The 15,674-nt window shown below is 43.6% G+C and overlaps 1 protein-coding gene across 4 annotated transcripts in view; it reads left to right on the top strand.

Annotated features, from left to right (window-relative positions):
- MAST4 (microtubule associated serine/threonine kinase family member 4) overlaps positions 1-15,674 on the top strand; it is a 607,818-nt gene that overhangs the window by 165,034 nt on the left and 427,110 nt on the right. For all 4 annotated transcript variants that reach the window (XM_075590393.1, XM_075590412.1, XM_075590402.1 and 1 more), the window contains exon 3: positions 9,268-9,392. In XM_075590393.1, the coding sequence (XP_075446508.1) occupies positions 9,268-9,392 (125 nt within the window). The remainder of the gene's footprint in view (positions 1-9,267; positions 9,393-15,674) is intronic.

The following is a 15,674-nucleotide window of genomic DNA, read 5'->3' on the forward strand; positions in this document are numbered from 1 at the left end:
CCACCAGGGGGAGTGAAGCACATGGCCACTGTACCCAACTACCTGGGATGCGACGAGGCTGAATGGTATTTCTAATTAGAGACCACACCCGAAGAGGACGCCAGGAGAGGATTCAAGGTGGTACCAGAAATGAACGAGTTGAAGTCTGCACTTCCTCTGCGATTGAAGGTGACCATACAGAATATCTCGCCCCACCCTATACGGTTTGATGTCAGGCAAGCACTGAGTCTGATATACCTGGTTACTCCAATAGAATCCCTGGAGCTTGGGAGTGCGGCTACCGTACAAGAAACCATACCGGATTGCAGTTCGACTTCGGGGAAATTACCCGGCCAGCGGAATGGAAGAAACGGCTCAGTGACAAATTGGCAGAATGCCATGAGATGGATGTGGGCTTCAGCAAGAGTGCTCAACACACGATCCGATTGAACGACAGCACGCCATTCTGAGAGCATTCCAGATGCATCACTCCCAAGGATGTGGAGGGCGTGAGGGACGTCTTGAAGGAGATGGAGATGGCGGGTATCATAACAGAGTCCCGTAGCCCCTATGCCTCTCCTATTGTGGTAGTGTGGAAGAAGAATGTGTCCATTTGCCTATGCGTGTACTACCGCACCCTGAACAGCCGCACGGTACTGGACCAATATACCTTACCACGGATCTAATTAATCATCAGTGCCTTATCAGACAGAGAAGACAGCGTTTGTCTGCCCCCTTGGGTTCTACCAGTTCACCCGGATGCTCCAAGGCATTTGTGGTGCACCGGCGACATTCTAGAGGGTAATGGAAAAGACCATAGGTGATATGAATCCCTGGGAATGTCTAGTTTATCTGGATGATATAATAGTGTTTGGCAAAACATTAGAAGAGCACGAAGATTGCCTTCTGAAGGTCCTGGATCAACTGGGAAAAGAAGGCCTGAAGTTGTCCCTAGACAAGTGTCGCTTCTGCCGCACTTCGGTCACCTTTGTGGGCAACATAGTGTCCGCGGAAGGAGTGGCTACCGACTCCACGACTCCACTAAGGTCGAAGCCGTAGTGAACTGGCCCAGACCAGGCAACGTGATGTAGCTACGATCTTTCCCTGGGTTTTGCAAATGACATCAGATTTGTAGAGGGGTCCTCAAGCAAGGCCAAGGTCCTCAATAATCTGTTGAAAATCTACACCGAGGATCCTTGGCAAAAAGCTGCAACTCCACGAGCACTGTTCGAAGACATATGGACGTTTGCCTGCCATAAGGCATTCACCAGGCTCAAGAAAAGCCTCATGGAAGCCCCTGTCTTGGCCTATGCCAATCCAAAGCAGCCATACATCGTGCATGTGGATGCCAGCTTCAATGGTCTGGGAGCCGTGTTACATCAAAAATACCATGCTGGCCTCCGCCCAGTAACGTATGTGTGTCGTAGCTTGACGCCGAGTGAACAAAACTATCCAGTTCACAAACTCAAATTTCTAGCACTCAAGTGGATGGTGGTCGGTAAACTACACGATTACTTGTACGGGTCTCTTTCGAGGTATGACCGTCAATCCTGACCTCCGCCAAATTGGATGCTACCGGCTACAGGTGGTTGGCCGCCCTATCTAATTATCAGTTTACCCTAAAATACAAGCCGGGGCCATTGAACATCGGAGCCGATGCTCTGTCCAGAAGGCCTGGACTGAGTACAACGCCAGACGATGGCCCGTGGGAAGAAATCCCTGGACCTGGGATTCGGGCAATGTGCTCAACCACGGCGATAGTGGAGGATAAGATCGCTTTCTCCGAACTCAGAATGGTGGACTCATTGGGCTGTCTGTCTAAGGCACTTCCAGCAGCATACTGCTACCCCAAAGGCATGTCTAGCACGCAAGACACCATTATGAGATGGAAAGAGTTGGTGATACACCAGATGCGAGACCTGGTGGCTAGAGCCATAAGCCAGGCCATTCAAGAGAACAAGAAAAGGGAGAACCTGCGCACAGCCAATGGAGTGGGTCCCAAAGTGGTATGTAAAAATATTGCTTTATTGATTCATAATAAAAAAGGAGGTAGACACACTCATACGTGTTTCGTGTACAAAATACTTCTTGATAAAGTGTATTTTGTACACGAAACTTGTAGGAGTGTCTACCTCCTTCTTTTTTTTATTTTTTATTATGGATCAATAAAACAATATTTTTACATACCACTTTGGGATCCACTCCTTTGCTGTGCGCATGTTCTTCCTTCTTTTCCAGTACAAGCAACTTCACTTGGGTGCACGCTCACCAGGAAACACAGGACGGGGTGAATTTGTGGGTACTACTGCTTTCATTTTCTACAATTGTTAGTTGAGTCCAGGGACCTTCCCAATGCAGATCTGACTGTCGTATTACCATTAGCCTTACCCTTCAGGGAACATTAGCATTAAAGTCTGGGGACTTTACTTCATATATCTCACTAACCCCTGTGTCCTATCCTGTACCTCTGGAAATTATACTTTATATGAACTGTAAGGATCTGGCGTTGGAGCGCATATATCACGCACATATTTGCTGAATCATTCAAGAGAACAAACCCTCAGTGATACGTGCTCCTATCGACACGGTCGCTGTTATGAGGGAATGGGACAAGTTCCGCATGGAACGTGGCCTTCTCTACTGGGTTGTCCCCTATCATAACCATCCCAATAGGAAACAACTCGTCCTGCCCAGAAGCTTGCAGTACACAGTCCTACGATCTCCATGATGATCACGGACACCTGGGAGTAGACAAAACCTTCGGCCTAGTAAGAGACAGGTTCTTCTGCCCCAAGATGCGGGAATCGGTGGAGCGCCACTGTCGTAGGTGTCTGTGGTGTATAGAGTGAAAAACACTACCTATACGCGCATCCCCAATGGGCCACATAAAGAGCTCTGGTCCCATGGACCTAATCTGCATGGACTTTCTCTGCATTGAGGTAGACTCAAAGGGTATCGGTAACGTCCTGTTCTGATCACTACACCGTTATACCCAAGCGTTCCCTACTAATGACCAGAAAGCGCTCACAATAGCGAAAGTAGTGTGAAAAGTACTTAATCCATTACGGATTACATAATCAGATGCACTACGATCAAGGGAGAGACTTCGAGAGCAGGTTAATCAAGGAGCTCATAAACTTACTCAAAAACCACCCTGTAGGAAACGCCCTAACGGAAAGGTTCAACCGAACCCTCCTAGATATGCTAACCACTCTGAAGGTCTCTGAAAAGGCCAGCTGGATCAAGTATGTCGAATCACTAGTGCATACATAGAATTGCACCAGACATGAATCCACTGGGTACACACCCTATTTCATGATGTTCGGCAGAGGCTCAACTACCCGTGGATATTCACCTACGAGTATCTACTGATGGGCACCAAATATGACACACTACAAGTATGTGAGACGGCTCCAGGATAATCTCCATAGAGCATATTAGTTGGCGGAGAAAGCCACCGCCAAACTGAACGAAAATAACAAGCAGAGATATGACCACAAGGTCCGCCATCGGGAACTTCGGCCCAGAGATGCAGTTATCCTGCGTAATTTAGGAATACCAGGGAAGCACAAGTTAGCTGACTGCTGGCAAGAAGCTCCCTTCAAGGTAGTCACGATGCCGGGCCTCCCTGTATATCGTATCTGCGATGCAAATGGAAGGGTAAGGGTCTGGCACAGGAACCACTTCCTACCTATTCCTCAAGTGGGGGAAAGCGAAACTGAATCAGTTCCAGTAGACCTGAAAAGCGAGTCAGAAGAGTCCAATGACATCCCGGATGCAGTGACGGACAATACTCAGGATCCTTTGGTAGGAACCTCCGCCAATACCAATGGAGACTGGTGGACACCACTGGAAGAAGTAGTGGGTAATGGGCCTCCCCAGTGGCTTCAACAAGTCAGCCACTCAACCCAAAGAAACAGTGCTCCACACCAGTGTTTATCAAATCGCATGGACATTAATCTGCTGAGACTTTTATTTGTATATCATTGGTTGTTTCTTTCATTTATTTGTGTTTTTTATTTCCCATAAAGTGGTTTGTTTGCCTACATCCGTTAGATCTGCGCTTCCTATTTTTTCTCTTTATTCTTTAGTGTATCAAGGACTGGGGTCCCTTGTATTGGAAGCTGCATTTATGATTGGGGTTTTTGGCATCTCATACCATTTTGAACAACCTACTTGTATTATATTCAGAGCCAGACCTTTGACGTTCCTGAATGGTTCATGTCACATCACTTCTAATTGTGTTATTTAATGTGTTTATAGTATCTAGGTTTTATCTATTAACCATAATATTTTTTGGTTATCTTAGTAGTTCACGGTCCAATCATTAGGCGCACACATTTTTTTCCTTTTTTACTCAACCCAAAGAGTCCAAGTTTCCTTCCACATAGAGACAATACAAGTTCAGGTTCACACCTTATGAGAGGGCCAGTGCCTCAAGCCGATGGTAGCCTCTCTAACCAAGAAGATGCTGGAGAAGAGACTCGCAGAAGTCAGTGAGACGCCCTCCAACTCGAGTGGCATATGATTTGTTAGGGGCACCTCACTGAGTCTCAGCAGCTGTCTCTGAGCTGGTTTGCCTCTGTAATGACCATGCTCAATGAGTTATTCAACCTGGTTTAGATGCCTATTGTATACAGTTAAGTTGTACCTATATCTCTATGCATTTTTATTATATAAACTCTGTGTTGCATGTTGTTCCCAAGGGGGGCCGTTGGATTCTCCATCAGGGGGAGGATGTAGCTGAGCTACCCTCTTACCTCCGGTGCGGGGAGGGAGGCTGCCGGGTAGGTCGGAGCCACCGGAGCTCTTTGGCGGAACCAAAGTGTGGGGGCTTTGTCCTCACACATGCAGTGTAATGCGTCGCGCATGCGAATTGTGAGTTGCGGTGGCCATCTTAGCTGGCTCCGCAGATACAGGACTGCAGGACTAAAAGTCCCAGAATCCTCAAGGAGGAAGGAGATTTATTTGACGCGCACAGGGACTATGAGACAGTCTGACAGAGGGAGGCAAAGGAACAAGTAGTGTCCTGGGAGCAGTGCTTTCCTGGACTAAGCCTAGATTTGCCCTTATGCTCCAGCTAGGCCCTAAGTCCACTCTGCAAAGTATTGTAGGGAAGGCCCCAGGTAGGGATGCTTCCCCATTAGTTATAGCAGTACTATTGCATCAGTGACCGGACGTTCCCGCAGTGCTCTGTGGTCTGGGACCAGGCCACAGACCCATCATAGACATGAGATGAGACACCCCAGCTGGAGCTTGCCTCTTAAGGCGGATCGGGACAAGGCATGAGGGGATCTTTGCAGACCCCACATCGTGGGACCACAGATGCGGCTCTACTAATAGAGGATCTCCACAATTCCCTGGTCATAGCCAGGAAGGTACTCACCGTGCACCATCACATCACAAGGGTGGGGTAGCGCTACCTCACACTTTGGGTGGGCTTGCTCTTGTGGACATTGGGTTACAGGTGCTTAGGGCACCCTCAGTACTTTGGGAGGGGACCCCACCGGAGTCTTGGGTATTATATTGGGTGTATCTTGGGAGTTACTATTGTTGTTGCTATTATTATGTGTGTTAACCGTTGTTATATACCTGTGTGTGTATTATTCATCACTGTATTGGTTCCTGTAAGGGGTTATCCCGCCCACGCTGGGATCCCTCATAGGTGGAGGCGCTGTACCGAGAGGAGAAATAGCTCACCCCTGGCTCCCAGTGGCAGAGGCTTAGGCCTCCTGTAAGCAACAGGTATATCGGCACGCGTAGTTCCCTTTTTCATAGGGAATGGGGGCTACATAACTTTAACGGGTGTTCCCCCTCCCTAAGGGAATCAGCGGCTACCACAGTGCTGGTGCTACCTGTTAGGCGTTCAGAAGGCCTGAGCCTCTGCTCATAGAGAGCCTGGGGTGACTGTGTGTTCTGTATATCTTTATATGGTGCAGCACCTCCACCTTTTGAGAATCCTGTGCAATAGGATGACTCCTCATAGGAACTCGTATACCTAGGGTATACCCTAATAACACATTCACATTCACAATCAAATATAATATAACTCCTTTACTGTGGTCCCACAGAAAGCATAGAATGACATTCACAACACAATTCACAGTAATAAAAATAAAAGGGTAATAGTAATAGCTAGCCCCAATAGTACCAAGGGTGCTTGAGCACCTGTAACCCAGTGTCCCACAAGCAATCCCTCCCTGTTTGTGTGTGAGGGCAAAGCTTCCCTTGCATTGGTGCACAATACCTTCCTGGCTTAAGGTCCAGCCAGGCCACACTTCCCAGCAAGGCCAAGAACAGCAACAGGGTCCCACTTTGCGGGGTCTCCAACAACAAGCCCCTCACACCTTAAGATCCCGGTGATGGCTGGTCCACAGGTCGCAGTGGGAAGCAAAACTATGTGATCTGGTCTGCTCCACTGTGTTCCCTAACTACCGGGAGCTATCTCTGCATACGGCCAGCCATGTAACACCTTCTATTGTGAGGGAAAAACTACTTTGGGCCTAGTCCAGGATATTGACAGGCTCCATGGACATTACCTTCCTCCTCCCTGGCTCCAGATACTCTGTCAAGGTCACCTCTGTACGGCAGAGGAAATCCTGTCAGTCTCTGCCTCTTACATCCAGCCTTCCCAGTCCCAAGATGGCCGCTGCATTGCACATTAGTGTCTGGAGGTCCATGCCAACCATAACATGGCTGATGCAATGCTGCTAGTATTCCTGCACTGCTGAGTTATTCTCTCCCCCAGGAGGTAAGAAGGGGGATCCCTGCCACACAAAATAAACCTCGCCAGGGGGGAAAGATTCCTCCAGCACATAGGAGTGACCTATATATTACCTCCCAAACGAGAGACATATTGGTCAGAGGGAGGTGAAACACCTAGTCATCCACCGGGACCTGAATCTACAAACCCTGGGTGTACCCCTAATGCTAGAGACTCTGGGATGTAGTGGAGGATAAAGGGAGGAAGATGCAAGACCACAACCACCACAGCAGCTAGCCCGAAGTACATGTGCAAATCATGTATGGCCCATGTCAGACAGGCCCCATGCTTGCTATAACTCATAGCCCACATGTCCCCGCAGGGTGATGAAGTGGGCTGAGGCCTACCACCGTCAAGAGCAAGTGCTCATCTAGCGGTCCAGGTCTCCCCACACTGCAGCTGAACGAAGGCCACCCCACCACCCCTAACCTCTGTAGGACCTACTTAAGTATTTTGCCAGGTCTGTGACGTCTCTGGCACCCCTCGTATACGCAGGTTATTTCTGCAGGACCAGTTATCCTGATCTTGATGCTACTCCAATTACTCTACCTTTTGCCCTTAAATGGATGAGTTCCAGTGTGAGGCCCTGCTGCATCGCCGTCACCTTGACCATGTGATTCTCCAAGGCCATTTGTCCATTCCTCGAAGTAGGCCGTCTTACCATACTTCTGAGATCGTTAACTGCTTTTTGTACTTCTTCCTGAGAAGCGTGTTTTAGATATGTATATAGTTCATCGATATCGCGCTTCGTATATGGTAGTGGGCCCCAGTGACCCTCAACCTCAGACAGTGTGGCCACTCTGATAGCCACATCTTGTTGACACCCCATGGCATCCTATCTCTCTCTCTCTCTCTCTTTTTTTTTTTATATATATATAAAGTCCTGGATATCCCGGTATGGTGTTTTCTTTGCCTTCAGTGGCATTTTTGTTTTTGGTCTCCGCAGCCTAATCTAATGTAACTAGTATTTTTGTCTGCTGTTACTCTGCTACAACAGCATATTATCTGTTTCCTAAGTCTCTTGGATGTGGCGCTGCCTTAAAACATGCCTTTTTCGTTCCGTACCATGCATGCGCCACCCACATTGGACATTTTTAAGACCCATGTACATTTTTATTTCTTAAACTATTCTGAAAGAGGAACTGCTAGAAAGTTGAACAATTGCATATCCAATGCTAAAGGAAACGTTTTATGTTGTGAAAACAAAAGAAATCGGTGACTAAATGAGACCCACTTTTAAAATCTAATTCATGGGAGGACAAATGCTGGCACACAGGCTAGTTTTTCCTAGTTTACAGAGGTTAAAGCTGACATCCTGTTCTGCAAATTTTCCTTCTTGGATCATTCTTCACTCTACAGGTGACGCACATACTTCCTTCTGGATTTCTTATAATCGTATATACAGTACGTGTTTTGTGAATACTATTGGTGAAGTTGGGCTTCCTGTAAAATATCCTGTCTCAGCCTTAAGTGTACTGTATGATCCACATCCTGGACTGAAATTTATAAAAAGCTGCATTTTATGTTCAAGAGAATCTGTTGACCGTTCCCTTACTGGAAGTAAACATGGTGCACAGTGTAAGAAATGTAATCATCTCTGTACGCTTCCAGACTCGAGATTTGTCCCTTTCCTTATAGAGAACAATTTCCATTTAAATTAGCCAGCCGTGTACTTGCCAGATGTGCCATGATAATGTTGTGCTACGCTTATGCCCCAGTAAGTGGTAATGACAATTAGAGGTAGATAAAGTGCATTTGGGACATGTATGACAGGTCAGTAGCTGAATGGTTACATTTCTATACTAATGTTTAGGTTGCTTTGTTAGGGCTTAGGTATTCTTAATTGGGCATATGAGTGGTAATTTAATTGCTGCTTCATCGGACCACCCCAATATAATTTTTATCACACTCCCTGACATCAGCAAATACCGAAGACTATGTAACCTTTCTTTAATTACCAGATGTGAAAACCTTTAACCATTTATCAGATGTTCAAATGTTTCCGCCATAGTTTTTAATCTCTCTTCCATACTCTTGCACAGACTAAACCTTTTGGATGATCAGAAACTATCCCATTTGAATGTAAATTGAGTACGTTCAGATTTTTGGAAAATGTAATCCAAAAGAACCTGACAACATATGGCCAGCACGTATCCAATAGTGAATCAAAATGTAATAGAGTGCTCAATGAAACATTGAATGTTGTTTCATGCTTTGAGCTTGTGAGATACTGTTTATATAATACGTTTTCTTTTCCCTCCTACTTTTGAGTACTTTCAATCATTTAGTCTGGGAAAATGCAGGTTTTATTCCTTAAACCTGACATGGGTAGTTGTTTCAGAGAATAGATTTGACACATCTATGTTGCTATATCTTCTTACATGTTTGTTTTAGGAGAGCGAGGGAGAGAGTCATTTGAATTGTAATACATAATAAATCTGTGCTGCTTCAATTATTATGCCACATAGTTCATCCCTTTGGCTGAAATGGCTTTGAAGACACCATAATCCCAGTTTGTTTTGCAGGTCGGTACTTGCTCCCTGCCGGTGCAACACCACAGACGTGGCAAGCTTCTGCAGAGGCATCCAATCTTGTGCGGATGCGCAGTCAGGCTCTGGGACAGTCTGCCCCATCTCTAACGGCCAGCTTGGTGAGTGACCTTTACGTTCATCTTGCACATGTAATTCATTCTAAATGCTATCGTAAATCACTCTTACTAAAAAGACATATTGATTGCATGTAGTAACCTCTAGATCCTCCTTTCAAATGTTAACCCTAAATAAATGCCTTCTGACAAATATTCCTTCCACCGACTGTAGAGAGGATAGAATTTACATATGTGAAACTCTGCCTACTCCATACCTGAATCTCTGCACTGGTGCCGCACTACATTAGTAGTAACTTAACGTTTCTCTCCTCCCTTCCATGGCAAACACTCTTCTGCCAACCTTAATTTATCCTTCCCCATTCTTGGTGTCTTTAAAGCTACAAACACTCTCCGTTGTCAAATTAGAAATGAAAACTTAAAGGTGCAATTACACTATCAGTCGGTTGAATTTCTTAGGGGCCTCTAAATGGGGAGGTGTTTGTTAATCCCACCATGTCCTTATCAGAAGAACACTAATGTTACGAGAAGGTGTGGATAGGCGACAGATACAGAGACACCACACAAAAGGGAGTAGCCAGAGGAAATCAAACCCCATCCAAGTCTACCTTTACTACAACAACAACAACAAAACTACCTGTTGGTGTCAGATTTGGGTAAAAATGGTATCAATTACCCAGGTGAGACCCTTAAAGAGGTCACTGGAATTAGTTCACTTTGGTCGTAGGAGGGATTGTTCCTTTAGATTGTAGACTCTGTTCTGGGATTTCTTTCTTCCAATATTTTTATTTGGTGCTCTCGTCCATATGCTGTTGTGAAACAGACCTGACAATACAGTGAATAAGGACTGGTAGTTATGTGAATATCTATTTTTCATAAAAACTGACATACATGTATGTTTTATAGAAAGTATTTTATTAGCCTGTAAAAAAATGCTTATATCACCCGTTTACCAAATATGCTTATTTCACCTTTTTCCCGTGTATGGGTATGTCCAAGTCTTCCTCCTGTTTCCCCTTTTGAGTTTCATAGTCTGCTTACCAGGTCACTTTGATATTTGAACTGTGGCGGGACGTAATTATTTTTGACATCACAAACTGGGTTGAAGGAGTTCAAATCAGGAAGTACCCAGATATTTAGAGAGATACTGTAATAAACATGTGGCCATCATGATGCCATATTTTTTTGAGCATGCCTGGCTTCCAAAACTACACAGGAGAGGTTCCAATGACTGCAGTTTGTCACAGTTTGAGGACAAGATGAGAAGGCCTCATTTAAAATGCATCTGATAACAGAAATGCACAAAACATCTTTGGTTTGATTAACAGTATTTCTGGCATGATGGAGATGCAGTGTACAAACTATTTAAAATACTAATTTGACACCAAACAGATGTCTTTATCTGGTCCCATGGAAAAAAAGGCAGTCGTCACGTAGCGTCTTGTCATTGACGCGGCGTCATTTGATACCACGCGGCCATTTTCATTGGAGATGCAGGGGGAGACACTGAGGTTGGATAGGGGGATGCAGGAAAATGGCGGAAGACGCAGCACCCCGCTGCCGGTAACACCCTACTAGGTGACCTATTAGGCTGAATGTCATTATACAAATGCCTCCTTTATTTGAGAGTCGCCAAGGGTGGGCTAAACGACTGGGTGCAAAGCATTGCCCAATAATGGCAACAGCAAAACTAGTAAACACTTGCAAATAGTAAGCACTTTGGCAGAGCATTGTGAAAGTAACTCATTATATGAACAATCTATATTTTGTCTAGGACAAAATGTAAATACACCATAAGATGACTAGCTCTTTAAAATGTATGTATTGGGTTATTTGAAATTAAATTTTTGATGTCGAATAGTTTTATTTTCTGTAAAAAAAAAAAATACCTTCTATTTATTTAGGTTTATATAATAACATTTCAATGTTGTACCTTGTGCTATTGTACAAAAGCTCTAATTATGATTTGACTCACAATGAAAGTTCAACATTTTTATTCTAGTCCCAGTTTGACTTTAAAATAAAAGTAATGGTTAAGACTTTTTTTTGTTTTTTTTTTGTTCTGTTTCTCCAAGTATTCAAAGCTCTTGATGTCAACCATTTCCATATTGTACCTGAAGCCTTACAGTATAAGACGGCATTGCTTGATCTTTAAGTTGTTGAAAAAAATGACCATTTCTAGCACCTAAAGTAAAAAAAGGTTGTGATCTTTCATGTTCAAAAAGTAATGTTTTTTTTAAACCTGGTAAATTTATTTTTAGTTGCATAAAGAAAACTCTCTCCTTTTTCTAATATACCTTGTAAAAAAAAAAAAAAAAAAAAAAAAGGATCATGCATTTTTCTATATTGACAGCCTGCTGTACCATAGATTTATCATACATTGATTACGTGTGTCATCCAATTCCCTCAACAAATTACTAGAAATGTTAAGGAAACGTTCCGCTTTATATTCACAAAGCTACATTTTGTCAACTTCACTTTGCAAATACAAACATCACTGCGGTAAACACTTATCAATTGTGGTTTTAGCTCCATTCAAAATAATTTTTGGGTGTAGGGCAGAGGGGGGAGGGGGGTGGTTACGTTCATTATCTCAAGTGCTCACGGTTAGCCAAACGGCTGTTTCTTGACCCACATGAAGATGCACAAGTAACGTTACAGTGCTCTTTTCTTGTTGAGCAGGGCATGCACTTCCTTTAGCAGCTTCTTTTGTGCGACTCCTGTGTTAAAGAATTCAAATCAACCAAAGTTTCAGATAACCATATGAACAATCAAAAAAGTACCCAGATCCGCAAAGCTCTGCTAACTCGGTGCTCACAATATCACGTTATCAAAATAAGTCACACTGTATCTTTATATTACTAAGGTAACATCTAGTGTTACAGGTCACAGCTGAAACTGCTGGGAATATTCACAACAAATTATCACAAGCAGGAAAGTGTTGCAAGGATCTTGCATTGCTGGGGAAGTGGGCTAAAACATGCTATAGAAATGAAAGTATGGTTTAAAAAATGATTACAAATGGCATGGAGTTGAAATATATATATATATATATATATATATATATATATATATATATATATATATATATATATATATATATATATATATATATATATATATATATATATATATATAATCAAAAAATAAATAGATGATACCGTTCTGTGGCTAACGAAATGCTTTGATTTGTGCGAGCTTTCGAGATACACTGATCTCTTCTTCCGGCGATGTTACAATGAATGAAGCAAGGGTGTGTATATATATATATAGTAAAACTGTAAGTATTATGTAATATTACAGAATTGATATATTAAAAAATATGAGTTTACCTGTTTTGCTATTTGAACACAAATCCACAAAGCTAATTATATGTGAAAACAGCCATGATTGATCTCATTAGCATAGGCTTAACAGCATGTTACTGTAAGGCCTCGGCCATGTTTACTGCTTGCTGGCGGAAGCGTGCTGACGCGCGCTCTCGCTCAGCACTGAGCCCCTACAGCCGCAATTAGAGCGGCTTTAGTAGGGGCTCACCTGCGCTTCCGCGCGCTTGCGGAAGCGCAGGTCTTAGGGGAATTGAAAATTCCCCCACTTGCCAGCGCGACAGGCCGGTCACGTGAGCGGTTCGCCCAATGAGGGCGAACCAGCTCCGTGACATCACTGGCCCGCACTCGGCCAGTGACGCGCCCACCACCGGCCCGCCCCCTGACGGCCAGCTGACGGCGCGGGCGGTAAGCAACCGCAAGGCCAGGGAAAGCACCCGCTTTCCCTGAGCCTCAGCGCGCCTCAGCGAGCAAGCAGGGAGCATGGACTCAGCCTAAGTTAGCACAGCCTCGCATTGTTACCCATGTATTACCTGTAGGTGGCATTGGCTCTCTCCAGACATTGAACTATGGGTTTTGCTGGAGAGGGGGAAGAAATTTCTATTTTGCTAGAGTCCCAAGTGCTAAATATATACCCTGAAACACACCTTCAAGCACGTGAAGAGACACCTGTGCAGAAAAAGGAGCACACCTGAGATACATGGGATATATGCTAATCAGTCATTTAAATATAGGCCTACTTTGCATATCACACGACAGGGGAGCCCAATGCTACATCCAATTGACAAAACACATATGGTAATAAGTATAAAGTTAAATTCTTCAATATTAATATTATCTTGGTTATTTAGTTAAACCCTTTGACCAAAGTCTCATAAGCCTGCATACCAACGTCAAGGTATAACCAAATTTGCAGGTCCTAACACAACACTGTGAACCTTTCCTTGTACCTCTGTATGAGGGGAAACAACCATAGTAGGTCCTGTCCATACAGCAAAATGAGAAAACCCTCCCAAGTTAAAAAGGTGGGGAGGGGTGAGCTCTGGGAGGAGGGGCCACCTACCTCCAAACAAGTGTTGCCAGTTAGAAATTGAATTAACACACACTTTCCCAGCAAGCTCAAACCCCAACACCAAATGTGGTTATGCCTTGATGTTGGCATGCAGACTTATGATGCTTTGGTCAAGGGGTTCAACTAAATGACCAAGAAAATATTATTGAAGTATTTAACTGTATACTTATTACCATATATGTTTTGTCAATTGAAAGTAGCATTGGGCTCCCCTGTCTTTTGTTGTATACATTTGCCACGCTCGGCAGCACTCCTTTTTACATAAATATATTGATAGGATGTGGTGGGTGTTGGGGTTTGAGTTTGCTGGGAATGTGTTAATTCAATTTCTAACTGGCAACAGTTGCTTGGAGGTAGGTGGCCCCTCCTCCCAGAGCTCACCCCTCCCCAACTTTTTAACTTGGGAGGTTTTCTAATTTTTTTGTATGGACAGGACCTACTATGGTTGTTTCCCCTCACACAGAGGTAAAAGGAAAGGTTCACAGTGTAGTGTTAGGACCTGCAAATTTGGTTATACCTTGACGTTGGCTTATGACGCTTTGGCCAAACGGTTTAACTAAATAACCAAGAAAATATTATTATTGAAATATTTAACTTTATACTTATTACCATAGAGATGCAGCGGCTGTTAGTCGAACATTTCACGTGTTGTATACCTCGGAATACCCATGTCATGGCGCGTGATTTCTTCCAACCTTACCGCGTGTTGACTCGGTTTTTATCGAGTGCAGAAAATGGCATTTTAGTGTTCTGGTTTTTAAACACCTGCAAATTTACAAGGTAGCACAGTACTGTACACATTAACAATTCATTCATTTCTGCAACGGATACGCGAAGAATTACACCCAAAGAAATCATAATCCATGAAATTCAAACAAATCAACCGCGGTAAACACAGGCGCGAATGCCGCGTGGAATACAGCAGAGCACACGAAAACGCTCCGTGAAATTTTCGAATAATGGCCGCTGCATCTGTACTGTATATGTTTTGTCAATTGGACGTAGCATTGGGCTCACCTGTCTTTGTTATATACATTTGCCAAGCTCAGTAGCACTCCTTTTGATATATATATGTATATGTTCGCATAAATGTGAGCTTTCTATTTCCCCAACCTTAAGGGAACCAGTTTAGTCTACTTTTCTTGTAATTCAAAGTTCTAGTAGCTATATATCCTGGAGAAGAGCATATTTGCCATACGTTGCAATACCTTTTTTAACAGACCAATGTTTGAGTTCTTAATTGAATAAAATAATGTACAGTACAGAGTTCATAACCTTATAAGATTTTGCTTTAATTGTACACTTGAAGGAATATGTGATGCTTAAAAGCTTTATACACTATAATGTAATCTACCTTTCTTATGATTAATCCAAGGTCAAACTGCATCTGTGAAGATTGTTTACGCAGTAGTTCAATTTTCTCATACATTTGCTTTAGGTTTTGTGGAGAATCGTGTTTGGTTCTCTTGCCTTTGTGTTGGACAATGTGTTATATGAATTTCACACGGATTGCCTGAAAAAGGTGTTGATAAATCTGTTACCACTTTGTTATTACAGCACTATTCAGCTATCTTTGTGATATCTCAAAACACCTGCAGTACCACGTGTCTCCCTTCCCATTAATTAAAAATAATTTTGCCTCTGACATTTACGCCCCATTTAAAAAACGATCACAGTCACTTTCCTTTTAAGGAGGTTGTGTTCTATATGGAAATAGATAGTAAATATTAGAAAGATACCCATGTATAGAAATAATAAATGTAAAGTCCCTTTCAGACTATTGTAGCCCCTTACCTTATGCCTTAGGGAACTACGTGGGTAACTGCGAGTGCTGCTGTACCTGTTTGCTCACAGAAGACCTAAGCCTCCACCTCTGGGAGCCTGGGTGAGCTATTTCTTCTTGCGTGCAGCGCCTCCACCTATGAGGGA

Source organism: Ascaphus truei, chromosome 1 (genome assembly GCF_040206685.1).
Source record: "Ascaphus truei isolate aAscTru1 chromosome 1, aAscTru1.hap1, whole genome shotgun sequence".
Lineage (NCBI taxonomy): Eukaryota > Metazoa > Chordata > Amphibia > Anura > Ascaphidae > Ascaphus > Ascaphus truei.